Source organism: Hyposmocoma kahamanoa, unplaced genomic scaffold (genome assembly GCF_003589595.1).
Source record: "Hyposmocoma kahamanoa isolate Upper Pololo Valley unplaced genomic scaffold, ASM358959v1 80, whole genome shotgun sequence".
Lineage (NCBI taxonomy): Eukaryota > Metazoa > Arthropoda > Insecta > Lepidoptera > Cosmopterigidae > Hyposmocoma > Hyposmocoma kahamanoa.
The window spans coordinates 3,754,891-3,768,198 of NW_020654051.1; the positions used below are offsets into that span (position 1 = coordinate 3,754,891).

A 13,308-nucleotide genomic window follows, 5' to 3' on the forward strand; every position below is an offset into this window, starting at 1 on the left:
TTACATTATTTATAAGTTATTAATTTGTGAAAACAAAGATGGTAAGTGTAGATGTTGACGATGACAAATTAAATATAAGTTCAGTGTGCTTTATGATTATAAATAAAAAATATGACATGGGCGCGGAAACGTAGGTCTAAACCATAAGTTTCCTAACTAAGTCAAGAAAAGAAAAAACTAAGGCAAGATAAAAAAATTTCAACACCAACATAAAAAAATAATTGAAAGCACGTATTTTTTTATATTACCTTAATACGAAAAATCGCAAAGAATAAAATTATATTGTTTTTTAAGTTTTTTGTAAGAATTAAATTATAGAATGAATATACATATATTCAATGCTCATATTCAACTCATAGCCCCGCAATAGGGAAACTCTGTATCGCGGGTGCCATGGACACACACATAGACAAACTACCACAAATTACATCCAAACTCACGAGAGAATTAAATGTAGGCCATACAAATATTTCTCCCGGTTAGGGAATCGAACTCGGGACCTCTGCGTGGCAGTCCAGCATAGTAACCGTCCGGCCACGGAGGCAATTAAATATGTAGGGTAGTTAATATAGATAATTCACATTTTTTTTCCAAATGTGTTACCACCCCTGAACAGAATCAACGCCCCCCATTTGATTCCGAGGCCCCCATAGAACTCTTCAGCGCCCGATAGGGGCGGTCGGGAGCACTTTGGGAAACTATGGTTTACACAATAAATGTTAATCAATAATTAAACACGGTGATAGTTATTTGGATGAATATGATTATAATAATAATAAAATCTATCCACATTATCCAAAATGATTTTTGACATAAGAATAATAATAATCTCTAATGAGTTTAGAGCAGCAGGGGAGAAGAAGGCACCTTTGAATAGCGGCAGCTTAGAACAAACGCACTTGCGCGTTGCATTTGCGGTTTGAATGAAAATGTATTAGGAATTATGTTTATAATATGGCATATCAGTGCGCAGGCGCCAAAAACTAGAAGAAGTAGTGTTTAGTTTCGCCTGAAGGGCTTGCCCTCTCAATTTTGGGACCAGCGTCTTTCGTGAACATGTCCCTACTGGGAGTCGATTCAGAACCTTACGATAACTCAGTTGTCGACCGATTCGATTTATATCGTACGATTTCTTTTCATTTTTATTCACCCGAATCGAACGTCAAACTGTCCTATTCGAAACCGAACCGAAATGGCGTCACACGCCGTACGATTACTAGAACAGCATTTATTTGTTCTGTGTGTGTCAGAACACAGTTATCGAATGAATGTTATATCGAACGTCCTATTGTTTACAAAGCAAGAATGTAAAATGGAAATCTCTTATTATTTTAAATAACGTCTGGATTTTGTTCAATTTTATTAATTTATTTTAATGCAAGACTAATGCATTCCTACATTTTAGGCCTTTAAAGTCTTGAACATGTATATAAAAAGATTTTCTCTCTTTCTCTATTTCACCGACTAACTCCGTAAATGTTGTTGGGTAACGATATCGTATCCGAATCCGAACCGAACGTTTAACTCGGAATGTTCTGAATAGCTCGGAAAGCGTTTGGTTCGACAACGATATCCAATCGAAAGATTCGGTTAAAATGTCGAAGAGTTATGAATCGGGCTCCTACCCAGAATTGTACTGTAGTCCTGGGATCAGTCAAATAGTCCCAGGTCTACGGGGTCCTTTTCTTCATCCTCTGATGTCAGCAGCTGAAGAAACTGCTCTGAGAGAGCTACTCCGTCTCTCTTCGTCATCGCTACCTAAGTCGACGGCCAGTGCTACTGCGAGAGCAGATTCTAAGGTTTCGTCATAATCCTGTAAAAACATGCAAAGCTAAACTCAACCAAAGCGTGGCAAGTGGAGGTCCAAGGTCTCTGCCTACCCCAGTTTGCAATTTCATGCAGTTAAATGTCAATATAATTGCATGAAGTGGAAACCATGGGGTGCAGCTACTTCAAATAAAAAAGATATATTTACAATTTCCACTGGCTCTTTCTCAATCAGGACACGCGGTGAAAGAGGCGGGTCTGCCATCTCCAAACCACCAAAATCGATATAAAATCAAGATTATTTGCTATTAACATACACATACAATTATGATTATACTCGTTTAACTTATAAAATTAGTTGGGTTAATATACTTGGAACCTCCCAATTGGGGTTTGGACCAATAATACCTATTGGTTGTTCACTAGCAGGATGCCCTCAGGTGTCCTTGTCACCTCTGGAGAGGTTACCAAGGGCCGCTCACTGGTGCTCGGCATGTTTTCGATATCCATATTCGTGTCCCTAAAAATATTAGTTATATAGTATAAAACTTACATATCAGTTACACTTCTATATTAATTTTATAAAAATCAAGATAAAATACAAATTAATTTATTCACTTCATACGATATCAATGGATGATTTCAATCTCGAACGCATTTCAATAAAAAAAACGTAAGCGTTTTACTTTGTACGTGGGCGTGTAATTTGAATTGACTACTGGTCACTTTGATCAAATTGTCGGTTTATATCATATCCAGGTACTTATTGCTAAAAACTAGTAATAATACAACAGTCTAATATGATTTCCTTCAATTTTATACATTGAGAATAACGCATATGCTTACTAAACACTAAAAACCTATGAATAAACATCACAGTTTCATAAATCATTCATTACGTATGGTTTAGTTTTTGTCATGAAATAAAGTAAATTGTAATGAAATTCAGGAAAATAATCTCAGTATAGAGTACTAAAAAAACCGACCTCAAAAGGGTAACCTCAATACTCAATACTCAATATATTTATTGCATTCATATGGTAAACATGTCTTAAATTTAAAATAATGCTACACATATGAGCCCTTTGTTAGGGATAACAATAACAGCAGAGGTAGGCCGAGGTTTCAATTATTAATTAAAATTGTTATTTATCAAATAATAATATTAAAAAAAAAATGTCATATAATAATAAAGAAATACGTACGTAAACCTATCACAAACTCGAATTTTTATTTTCCGAAATAACGTTTGTTCGAATTTTCATTACACCGAAAATCGAATTATAACGAAACCGTTGTTCTTTCAGGATATGTTGGATGTTTATCGCAAAGACATGATTAGGTTCGGTTAGGTTAGGTTAAGTTAGGTTTAAAACGGGGACGCCCTGGAGTCGCTGCGACACATCGTGGAGGAGGGTAACGGCGAGAGGGAAGGCGTGGTGGCTGTGTCGTTGGACATAGCCAACGCCTTCGGCACTCTCCCCTTCGCCGTTATTAGGGAGGCGCTGAGGTACCATAATATCCCCAGGTACCTCAGCCGTCTGGTGGAGCACTACCTGGAGGACAGGGTGGTGCTCTACCAGACGAGGGAAGGGAGGCGCGCCGAGCGCCCAATGAGGTGCGGAGTACCCCAGGGGTCCGTATTAGGACCACTACTGTGGAACCTGGGGTACGATTGGGTGCTGAGGGGCGCGCTGCTCCCCCGGACGGCGGTCATCGCGTACGCCGATGACACGCTGGTGGCCGTCCGGGGGACCACCTTCCAGGAGGCGGCCCGAAGAGCCTCAGTAGCGGCGGACATGGTGGTCCGCCGAATACAACTGCTGGGGCTTGAGGTCGCCGTGCCGAAGACGGATGTGGCCGTCTTCGGCGGGAGGGGTAGAGGCTGGGCGGTGCCGGCAGGCGCCCACATCTCCATCGCGGGAGTATCGGTCCCGGTCGGCCGGAGCGAGATGAAATATCTGGGACTTGTCCTAGACCGGCGATGGAACTTCGGGGAGCATTTTCGGCAACTTGCTCCCCGAATAGTGGGCGCCGCATCGGCGTTGGGCAGGCTCCTGCCCAACCTCGGGAGGCCGGGAGCCCCATGCAGAAGGCTATACGCCGGGGTGACCCGGAGTATGGCCTTATACGGGGCTCCCATTTGGAGTGGGGCCTTATCAGCGGCGACGAAGTCGCTGCTGAGGAGGCCCCAGAGGGTGGTCGCCCTGCGAATGTGCAGGGCGTACATGACGGTGGCCTGCGCTGCCGCATGCGTCCTCGCCGGTACTCCGCCGTGGGACCTCGAAGCCGAGGTCCTGGCGGAGGTCCGCACCTACCGGCGGGGAATGAGGGACCGAGGCGAGCTACCCGCTCCCCAAGAGGTGGAGCGGGAGCGCCGCCTCGCGGCGCAGCGCATGCGGGACCGGTGGAAAGAGGGCTTGGCGGATCCCCCCTATGGTGCTCGTACCATAGAGGCGATTCGCCCTGTCCTCGTAGAGTGGGTAAACCGGTCCCATGGGCCACTGTCGTACCACCTTGTGCAGGTGCTGACCGGGCACGGCTGCTTCGGTCACTACCTGCACAAGGTGGCGAGGAGGGAACCGTCCCCGTCGTGCCACGAGTGCGGCGCTGCGGATGACACCGCGCAGCACACCCTAGAGGTGTGTAGCCGGTGGGATGAGCAGCGCCGCACTCTGACGGGGACTATAGGGCAGGACCTCTCGTTGCCGAGCGTGGTTGCCGCCATGCTCGATAGCGAGGAGTCCTGGGAGGCGATGGCCTCCTTTTGCACAGAGGTTATGTCGCAAAAGGAGGCCGCGGAGCGGGTGCGCGAGGACGCGGCGGACGCGCACCCGCTCCGGCGCAGACGTACGGGGAGAAGGCGAAGGCAGTTCGCTGCTCGCCTGATCCCCTAGTGAGACCAGCGGGCTCTGGACAGGGACTCCGGAGCCTGCATTGCACAGCCTCACTCGTCTGGGGGGCGGGTCGGAGGACAACCGACTCGTCCCTCCGTTGGCGCGGGAGCCCTGGCGCAAGCTAGGGCGGCCGGGCGGCGTCGTGGTGAATGTTCACTGATCCCACGGCGCCGACTCAACCGGCGAGAGGGAAACCCGGGGGGGTTTTAGTGGGCTAGGCCCTCCAGTCTGGAGGGAGAGTCCCCACATAAGCCCTGAGTCTCCCTGGGCTCAGGGGTATCAATAAAGATTTCCCCCCCGTCAAAAAAAAAAAAGGTTTAAAACGGGGGTTTAGTACGGTCCCCGGCTCTGCCCCGCGGGGCCTTGATTTGAAAAGTATCTATTGAAATTACGCAAGTAAAGTATTTTCTGTTATAATTTTAATAAGAAAATGAAATACTTTTTATTAGAATGTAATTAAATATCATAAAAGTTAATTTTGTAAATCGACTGCCGCAACAAACAGTATCGAAACTGCAAAATCTAATTTTTTTTATTGCATCAATTGTAAGAGTACATGATATACTATTAGAAAAATATACAGTTTAGTCATAAAAAATCATATTAAGGGAAGTTTTAAATTGAATACTATCGGTACTTCATACTATGAGCGACAAACATTATCGAATAAAGTACAATCGATACTGTTCTAAAGCGACGGTGTGCGCACACAGTTGGTAACTGACCAAATCGTCTGTATTCGCCGCGATGCGATGTGAGAGAGTGAGGGCATGTCTCTTTCGTTTACTTTTAGCTTGTTTTAGTTACTTATTTTTTGTTTTGCTCTTTGTTTTTATTTAAATCGGAGTTTAAAAATGAATAGCCGAGGTAGATGTGTGGTTAATTTCGTATTAAAACATAAACAACAAAGTCACGGTGAAACCACGTCTAACGAAAAAAAATATAATTAACTCGGTAAGTATTTACAATTTTGTTATATCCCTTCATAATAGCAAAAACAAATGATCTAAAATATCACTTATGTAACTAGTTCCTAAATATTTTTAAAATAATTAGTTCTTTATGTTGTTTTTTCCTATCCAAGTGACAGACAAGAAAAACTCTCGAAAAGAGGAGATTCGATAGTGTTCTAGGTGGATGTAATTTCGACAAAGTTGTAACTGGCACTTTCGGTATACGTGTTTATTTCTAGTCTTAGAGCTATCGAATGTACCACTTTCCATGGTTTTTTGTGGAGTACATCTATCGAGTCTACCAGTTACAATGTTGTTCTATGCTAGATACTTCACAAATTGGCAGATTCGATTTTCAAAATGTTTAACTGTGAGTGTAAAATAGGGTGGTTTGCGTTAATATTAGACATAATGGTTGACGATTTCACCATCTCAGCCAGCCGTGAACATGGGACCTGTAAAGAGCCTGAAACCATGGTTTGTTTGAAAAAATAAATGTACACGATTTAGTCTGATTTCATATTTAAAGCATGTTACTACAAAATATGTTTTTTCTTAGAATCTCCTGTATGTGACAACAATTATTCTAAAAAAGAATTCAAATTTGTAAATGATATTTACAATGATGTTTTTTCCTCTTGGTCTGCAGAAAGTGACAAGATATGTGATAGACTGACAATTGAGTTCCACAGCGTTTAGTAGCCTAATAGTTCGACCTACCACATCTCAAGTAGAGGCCGTGGGTTCTATCCAGACTCGTATCTCTGAGTTTTTCAGAATTTACGTGCGAAATTTCATTCGAAATTCACCATGAGCATTCCGGTTTAAGGAAAAACATCGTGGTGAAACCTGCACGTCGAAGAAGATTCACAAAACTGGGAAAACGTGAGAAGTCCCCAACCGCATTGGTCTATGGTCTGAACCTTTGTCTGAGAGGAAATATGAATATGGTCTAAATCTTTGCTTGAGAGGAAACCCATGCCCAGGAATGGGTCGTATAAAAAGGTTGATGATGATGATGAAGCCGTACTGAAGAGCAGGTGTTGACTTATGACAAGCTCATTTCAAACAAGGTAACCGCACGAAAATCTAAAGCACAAGTCATGAAAGATTTACTTGATGGCAATTAAAACTGCATCAAAAATAGTATACGCAACATACGATTTCCAAAAATTTCTCTTGGAGCAAACGACGCAAACTTCCAACCGGTAGCTGTTTATTAGATTTTGTTAAATAAAATACAACTAATGATACAGTAGACATAGAATTTTGGTCCGACAACAGCTCTGGGCAGAAATCGCAATAGTGATATACAGCTTTACATGTATGCCAGTAATAAATATAATATCGACATCACACAAAGATTTCGTGTTCCTACACGGGTTTTTGTGATGTTTATATAGTTTTCCTAATGTAAAAGATTCTTGACAAATTGATTTTATGTAATAAATATCTTATTAAAAAATTAAACTATTTTTTTTCAGATCTAAATGGCGTATATTTATTTTTTCAAAAAAATTAACTTGTCGGGCCCTTTACAGGGCCGGCACCTGACGTCAGTCGTGACTATGGGACATGTCAAGGGCCCGAAACGTTGGTTTGTTTGAAGAAACAAATAATAATAATAATATAACGCACACACTCAACATAGCACTAGGGAAACCCTGTGTCGCGGGTGCCATGGACACACACATAGACAACCACAAATTACACCCAAACTCACGAGAGAAATAATTGTAGGCCATACAAATATTTCTCCCGGCCCGGGAATCGAACCTGGGACCTCTGCGTGGCAGTCCGGCATGGTAACCGTTCGGCCACGGAGGCAGTTAAATACAAGCGACTTAGATCCGAAAAAAAATAGTTTCACTTTCTAAGTGTAACAATCGCAAAAACCTAAGAACTCGATAAACACCTTATAGTTTCACTAAGAAGTAAGTAACAATTAGCAGCAGTAGAGCTCCTTGGGAAATAGTTCGTCCTGGTATGTACCACCTTTACTATTTGTGCCGCCAAGCAAATAATGTGAGCATTACTGCGTTCCGGTTTTGAAGGGTAAGGGTTCTTGTGAAATTAAAGGTACATGGGACTTGTCAAATTATGTTTAAGGGTGACAGGCGCAGTAGCCCTCAGATCTTTGCGATTTAAAGCTCTGAGTGGCACTGCAACTGTTATGGATAGGCGTGTAGCTTACCATCAGGCGCACGACTTGTGTGTGTTTGTGTGAACAAGACTGAAACTTGTCATGTTACTTATTTTTTCAATGTAATTTGATGATTGTAACATAAATGTTACAAAGTAAAAAAATATTTACATAAAAAGACTCAAAGAACTCATGCTACAGTACAAAAGTTCATTTAAGATATTATAGTTAGAAATTACTTTAATTTGTCTATGTTATTCGTAATGAATTCCATACAAAAAATGGATTTATTTCATAATTAATATAGGTTAGTAAATTATAAAATCAGTGCTTGGTTTTGGTATCCTTTTCTCTTTCAGACCGTAAATTACTTGGTATAAATAATCGAAAGTGTTAATTTTTTATCGATTCCATAAAAACTATCAATGAAAAGTACTGAAACTGATTGATGATGATGATGATGTAGATTCAACATTTGTTCAAATTTTACAAGCCCTGAATACTAACGAATCCACCACTTTCGATTAATTTCTAGCAAATTCTAACAAGGTAAACTAGAAAAATAGGTACATAAAATTTTTAAATCATGCTAAGGCCTAAGAAAAACACATAAAATTAGCTATCATAATTGGGTGTCACTTTCACGACACTATTAAAATTTATTATTCTAAGTCAAAATATAATTTCAAACTGCTCTATAAGTGTGCATTTTGTTGTTTCGATACTGTACGTTGCAGCAGTCGACATACAAATTGAGATTAAAGATCGACGTTAGTAAGTGTGACTGCTCAAATACATTATTATTATTAACTTTTCGCCGTGTTTCGTGTTGTCCTTATGTATTCGTATTTAACCTTAATTGCACTTCCCTGATCCTCTCCTCCAAATTATTTTCCCTTTCCATTGTTTTCCGTGAATAAGATTCCCCGTTTTGCAGTGGCACAAACGCAAACCGCGAAGTGCCAGAATCAAAACAAAAAAAACTTTTCGTCTTAAATGTTTCACAAAAATCCATAAATCCAAAAATCGCACAAAATAGAGTTTAACTTAGTATCTCCGGAAGTTTCAAAAATTTAAATAATGTTTATGATTCTCATTCAAATAAGAAACATTTAAAATAACAAGATTTAAAATTTAAGTTCATTTAATCATTGTTTCATAGTAATGAGCACAGATAATACAATACTAGTAATGAAATGAGTAAAATGCATTACGATCTCTATAGTTTGTGTAAAATGTGGCTTTTGGCCACCTACACGCCATCTGGCTGCCAACCTGATAATGCTGATAATGAATTACTATATATTTCTAATTCGTGAATGAGTGCTAAAGCTCTTTCATTCCACTTTCATTCTTTTAATGTTCGTTCGTTTCAGGGTTGCCAGCCTAATTTGAATTGTGCTTAGTTTGTAATACAGTTTGTCTAATACAGGTACTTCCTGTAACAGCCACTATATTCCACAGCTGGACACGTATTGTTGGGAATTAATTTAATAATCGCTGGACACATGCAAGTAAGTAAGTAATTTATACGTCAGAATAAAGTTGTGAAGTGTGTATTCTGTGTCATGCACATTTCCTACTAACGCTACCCGGTAAGCCGTAAAGAAGTCGCAGAAAAATTGCTACTAATAGTACGTACATTACTGCAGAGGCCGGGAAGTAAGGGATTGCTGGACGAGTATGAGTCACAAGGCTGAACGCTAGAGAGGCCTTATATACATACAAGTCAAGCATTCCCCGTTCCCGCCGAGGCATATTATAATGTTTTTCTCAAACAATGTGAGGAAATAGTAAAAGACCAAAGAGAGGAACATATATAACAGAAAAAAATATTAATTAATATTAAAAGTAACATTTGATATTTGGCTAATTTTGCCTTTTGTTTTAAATTAGGCCGAGCACTATCCATTACTACATTACTACATTAATTTATTTTTAATATCGCTCTTCTTACTAGAATTCATTTCAGTTGGTTGTACGGGTTTTTCTATTACCTGTTTATATAGTTCATTGTTAGTAGATTTAAAAGTTTAGAGCAGCGGACAGTAATGGACAACAGGTACCTATGAAATACTTACTTTGCAGGCCTTGGCCAGAAACAAATCGCACAGTCCATAAATTACAAACTTCCCGTGTTCCCGTCGTTTTTTGAAAGTAATGCAAACGAGTATCTTTGAGAAAAAATAATAACTACGAAAATAGGTAAAAATGTCAGTACATAAAACCAAAAATTAGAAGAATCAACTTATCATGTTTAAACTGAACGTATATTGTAAAAGTCAACAAACGAAATAAATCCAGTCTCAAAAATTTCCACAGAGACGAAATAAAAATACATACAAGGTGATTTAAATAAAAAAATAATAAATAAAACGATATTTTCTTCACATATTAAATTGGCAACATTTCATTTACAACTCCGTGAGTAGATGGCGCACGTATCGGTGTATGAAATTATTTTCATTCAATCAATTCGAAAGATCCTTTGACAATTTCACTCAGTCTCATTCATTCTTCATCGACCGACACAAGCTGTCGGTCGTCTAGCTTCTACGCATTACACAACAAAGAAATTGCCGAAAAAAATGATAATGTTAACATAAAACGTGAATAAAACAGACTGAATTTATGTTAGTAGTGTAAAGACGTTATAAAGGACAGATTACTTGTGAAACACGGTTGACGTGTTGCGAATTTGTCGATTTATCGACCTCCTTGTTTATATGTTTAGTAAACGGGGTTGTATCTTTTTTTAGTGTTTGTTTTGCAAACAGATTACGTACCCTCTGTTTAGTAAATAATTGATTGGTGCTCGATGATCTTACGGGTGTGTATGTGGTAATGTGTAGTGCTGTATAGTGCGGTAAGGCGGTCAGAATGCGATCGGGCGGTGGGCTTCGGCGGCTGGCGCTTTTGGTGCCTGTAGCAGTGATGCTGGGCGGGTGGGCTTCTAGCGCTGACGCCGCAGAGTCCTTCCTGACCAGCATCAGCCGCAACCTGCGTGCGGAGATGTCGGGAGTCCTGGAAATGGCCGTTGTGAATTACTCGAAGCCAGTGTTGAACGCCACCTACACGGCGACTGTCGAGTTCGACATGCGCGCCATGGGGCCCATCTACAACTCCACGCATATTGTCGTCGACGCCATCGCGCACAAGGATGCCTACCCTGAAGGTACCTTTCAGAATTTTTGATTTTGATTTTTTAATTATTAGCTCTCACTCCTAGCTATATATATTCATCTTTTCTAGTCTTTACTATTTCATCTGTCTTCATAAATATCATAATAATACATAATTCTTCAACTTTGTTCTTAATAAAAATTAAGTTACGTTTTATTGCTATAAATAGAGATTGCTGTGACAAAGAGATACCATTAGAAAGGTTTTGCTCAGCACTAGGACATTATTGCAGGTTAATAAAAAAAAAATAGAAATCGACTACAAAATTTTCAATCTTCAGGACTACACTGAAGACTTAAATCGAAACATTTTACTGAAGAAAATGAGGAACTATGATTCGGCAGTATGGTCTCTGACCTGTTCCATGCGGAACAGAAAAAAAAAATTCAAACTTCATTGAGCATTTGACTGCATTAACTATGTTCTTAGACAGTATTAACAATGCACTCTTGTTTTAGATTGTGTTTCCTGCTAGCATTTAGTAATATTTTGATAATTTTATTTTTAATGTAACTCAAGTAAATAAATTTTATTTCCAGAACTTATCATAACAAACATAATCAACATTTTTAGCGAAAATGAGTTATTAATATATCTGGGATCAGCAAAACAAGATGTACAACTCCTTCTAATCGGTTTTTTAATGCCTTATTTAGTTTCAGTTCTATTTTTTGCACAATCAGTGTAATCGACTTTTTTTAGGTGACAATGAACCTTAGGTGCCAACATCTCAAAAGTTATTGAAACGGAAGTGTGTTAGTTATGTCAAGGAGGTCGGAATACCAGCTTAACTTTCCGTCCTAATACATAGTAATTTTTTTTACTGAAATGCATTGTCAGCATTTGTTAATACATATCTGAAAAGTGCAACAATACATCTGATCACGAACCATAGCAAGAAAATTAAGAAAAAAGATCGATGGCATTTTGAAGGCATTATGCAGTACGATAGGTGTGTGTGCGTGCAGTGATGTGAAACTAACATTTCCATACAATGGTTTGCAGAATAACAATGGTGTTGACCTGCCCTCTACAGTCCTGTGCATTGCTTGTCAATATATTGCACGACTTCATACAAGCTCTTGTAATAAACTTGCATAACTTCTACACATGTGTAGTTTTGAATAAGTTGAAACACTATGCTTTAATGCCATATTGTTTCAGATGTTAACTGAATCCATATATATAAAAAAATTATGCTACAAGGAACAATATAAATTCTAGACAAATCATGTGATAATATGACTTCACTTATTCATCATTTATAACAGCTATTAAATTAAAGTGTGTTTATGAGTGACTCACACTATGATAGTTAAAATATTATGACTACAATAAAAATGCTTAACAGCACAGTTCTATTGTTACCTATTACTGAAAATCTATGATGATAACCACTTGGGAAACTGGCCATGTAAGCTCTGTACCTTATCTTTTTTGTAATTAACAATTATTTTGTTTTATTTAATTTTCTACCATTGTTGATAATTGGTTACAAATAATACTTGTGAATCTATTAATACTAGAGAAAAAATAAGTAATATTCCAAATAATTCATCATTTTAGTAACAATACAGCTCCTTCTGAAAGGGTTAATCGAGGGAAGTACTGCCACCTTACTTATTTCTGCCGCCAAGTTGTAATGTAAGCATTACTGTGTTCCAGTTCTGAAGGACAAGTGTGCTGGTAAAAATACAGGCACTTGGGACTTGTCAACTTATGTCTCATTAGATCTTCGCGATTTAAAGCTCTGAGTGGCACTACATGTTCATCTTGTCACTCAGTATCACAAAAAAAAATCATCTGACAATCAACTACAATTATACACAACATGTAAAAGAAAATATTGATATTATTTTTGCTTAAACAAACAGTGTTATTTTAAAGGACATATAATACTACAAAAAAAAAATTACATGGGAAAATACTATTGTAACACATTCTATACATGTAATGATCCATTTTCTGACAAAATAATGTAGACGCATACATACTTTTATATTAGGAAATTATGTTAAATTAAAATTGCCTATTAGTCGTAAAGTGGCTACAATGTAATTAGTTATAAGGTTGTGCTTTATAACAAATAAAAAAAATATATTTTTGCTGAATGTACTTGTTTAATGTTAGGAAATGAAACTATTTTTCCAGATTTAAATTGCGTATATATTTGTTTTTTTTTAAACCAACGTTTCGACGAAAACCTAAGAACTCAATAAGTACAATGTTGTTTTAAAGGACACATACCTAATACTACAGAGAAAAATTACACACGGGATAATACTATTGTAACACATTTTATACATATAAATATTGCGCACAAGAGGCGTAAAAACCAATTTTGATAAAGATCACTAATTGATTG

At 38.7% G+C, this 13,308-nt stretch overlaps 1 protein-coding gene across 1 annotated transcript in view; it reads left to right on the forward strand.

The window, feature by feature from the left end:
* The first annotated feature begins 10,320 nt into the window (after positions 1–10,320).
* Positions 10,321–13,308, forward strand: part of LOC113233926 (prominin-like protein) — a 132,791-nt gene continuing 129,803 nt past the window's right edge. Inside the window, exon 1 of the mRNA XM_026469161.1 lies at positions 10,321–10,935. Coding sequence (XP_026324946.1) covers positions 10,641–10,935 — 295 coding nt within the window. The 5' untranslated portion in view covers positions 10,321–10,640. The remainder of the gene's footprint in view (positions 10,936–13,308) is intronic.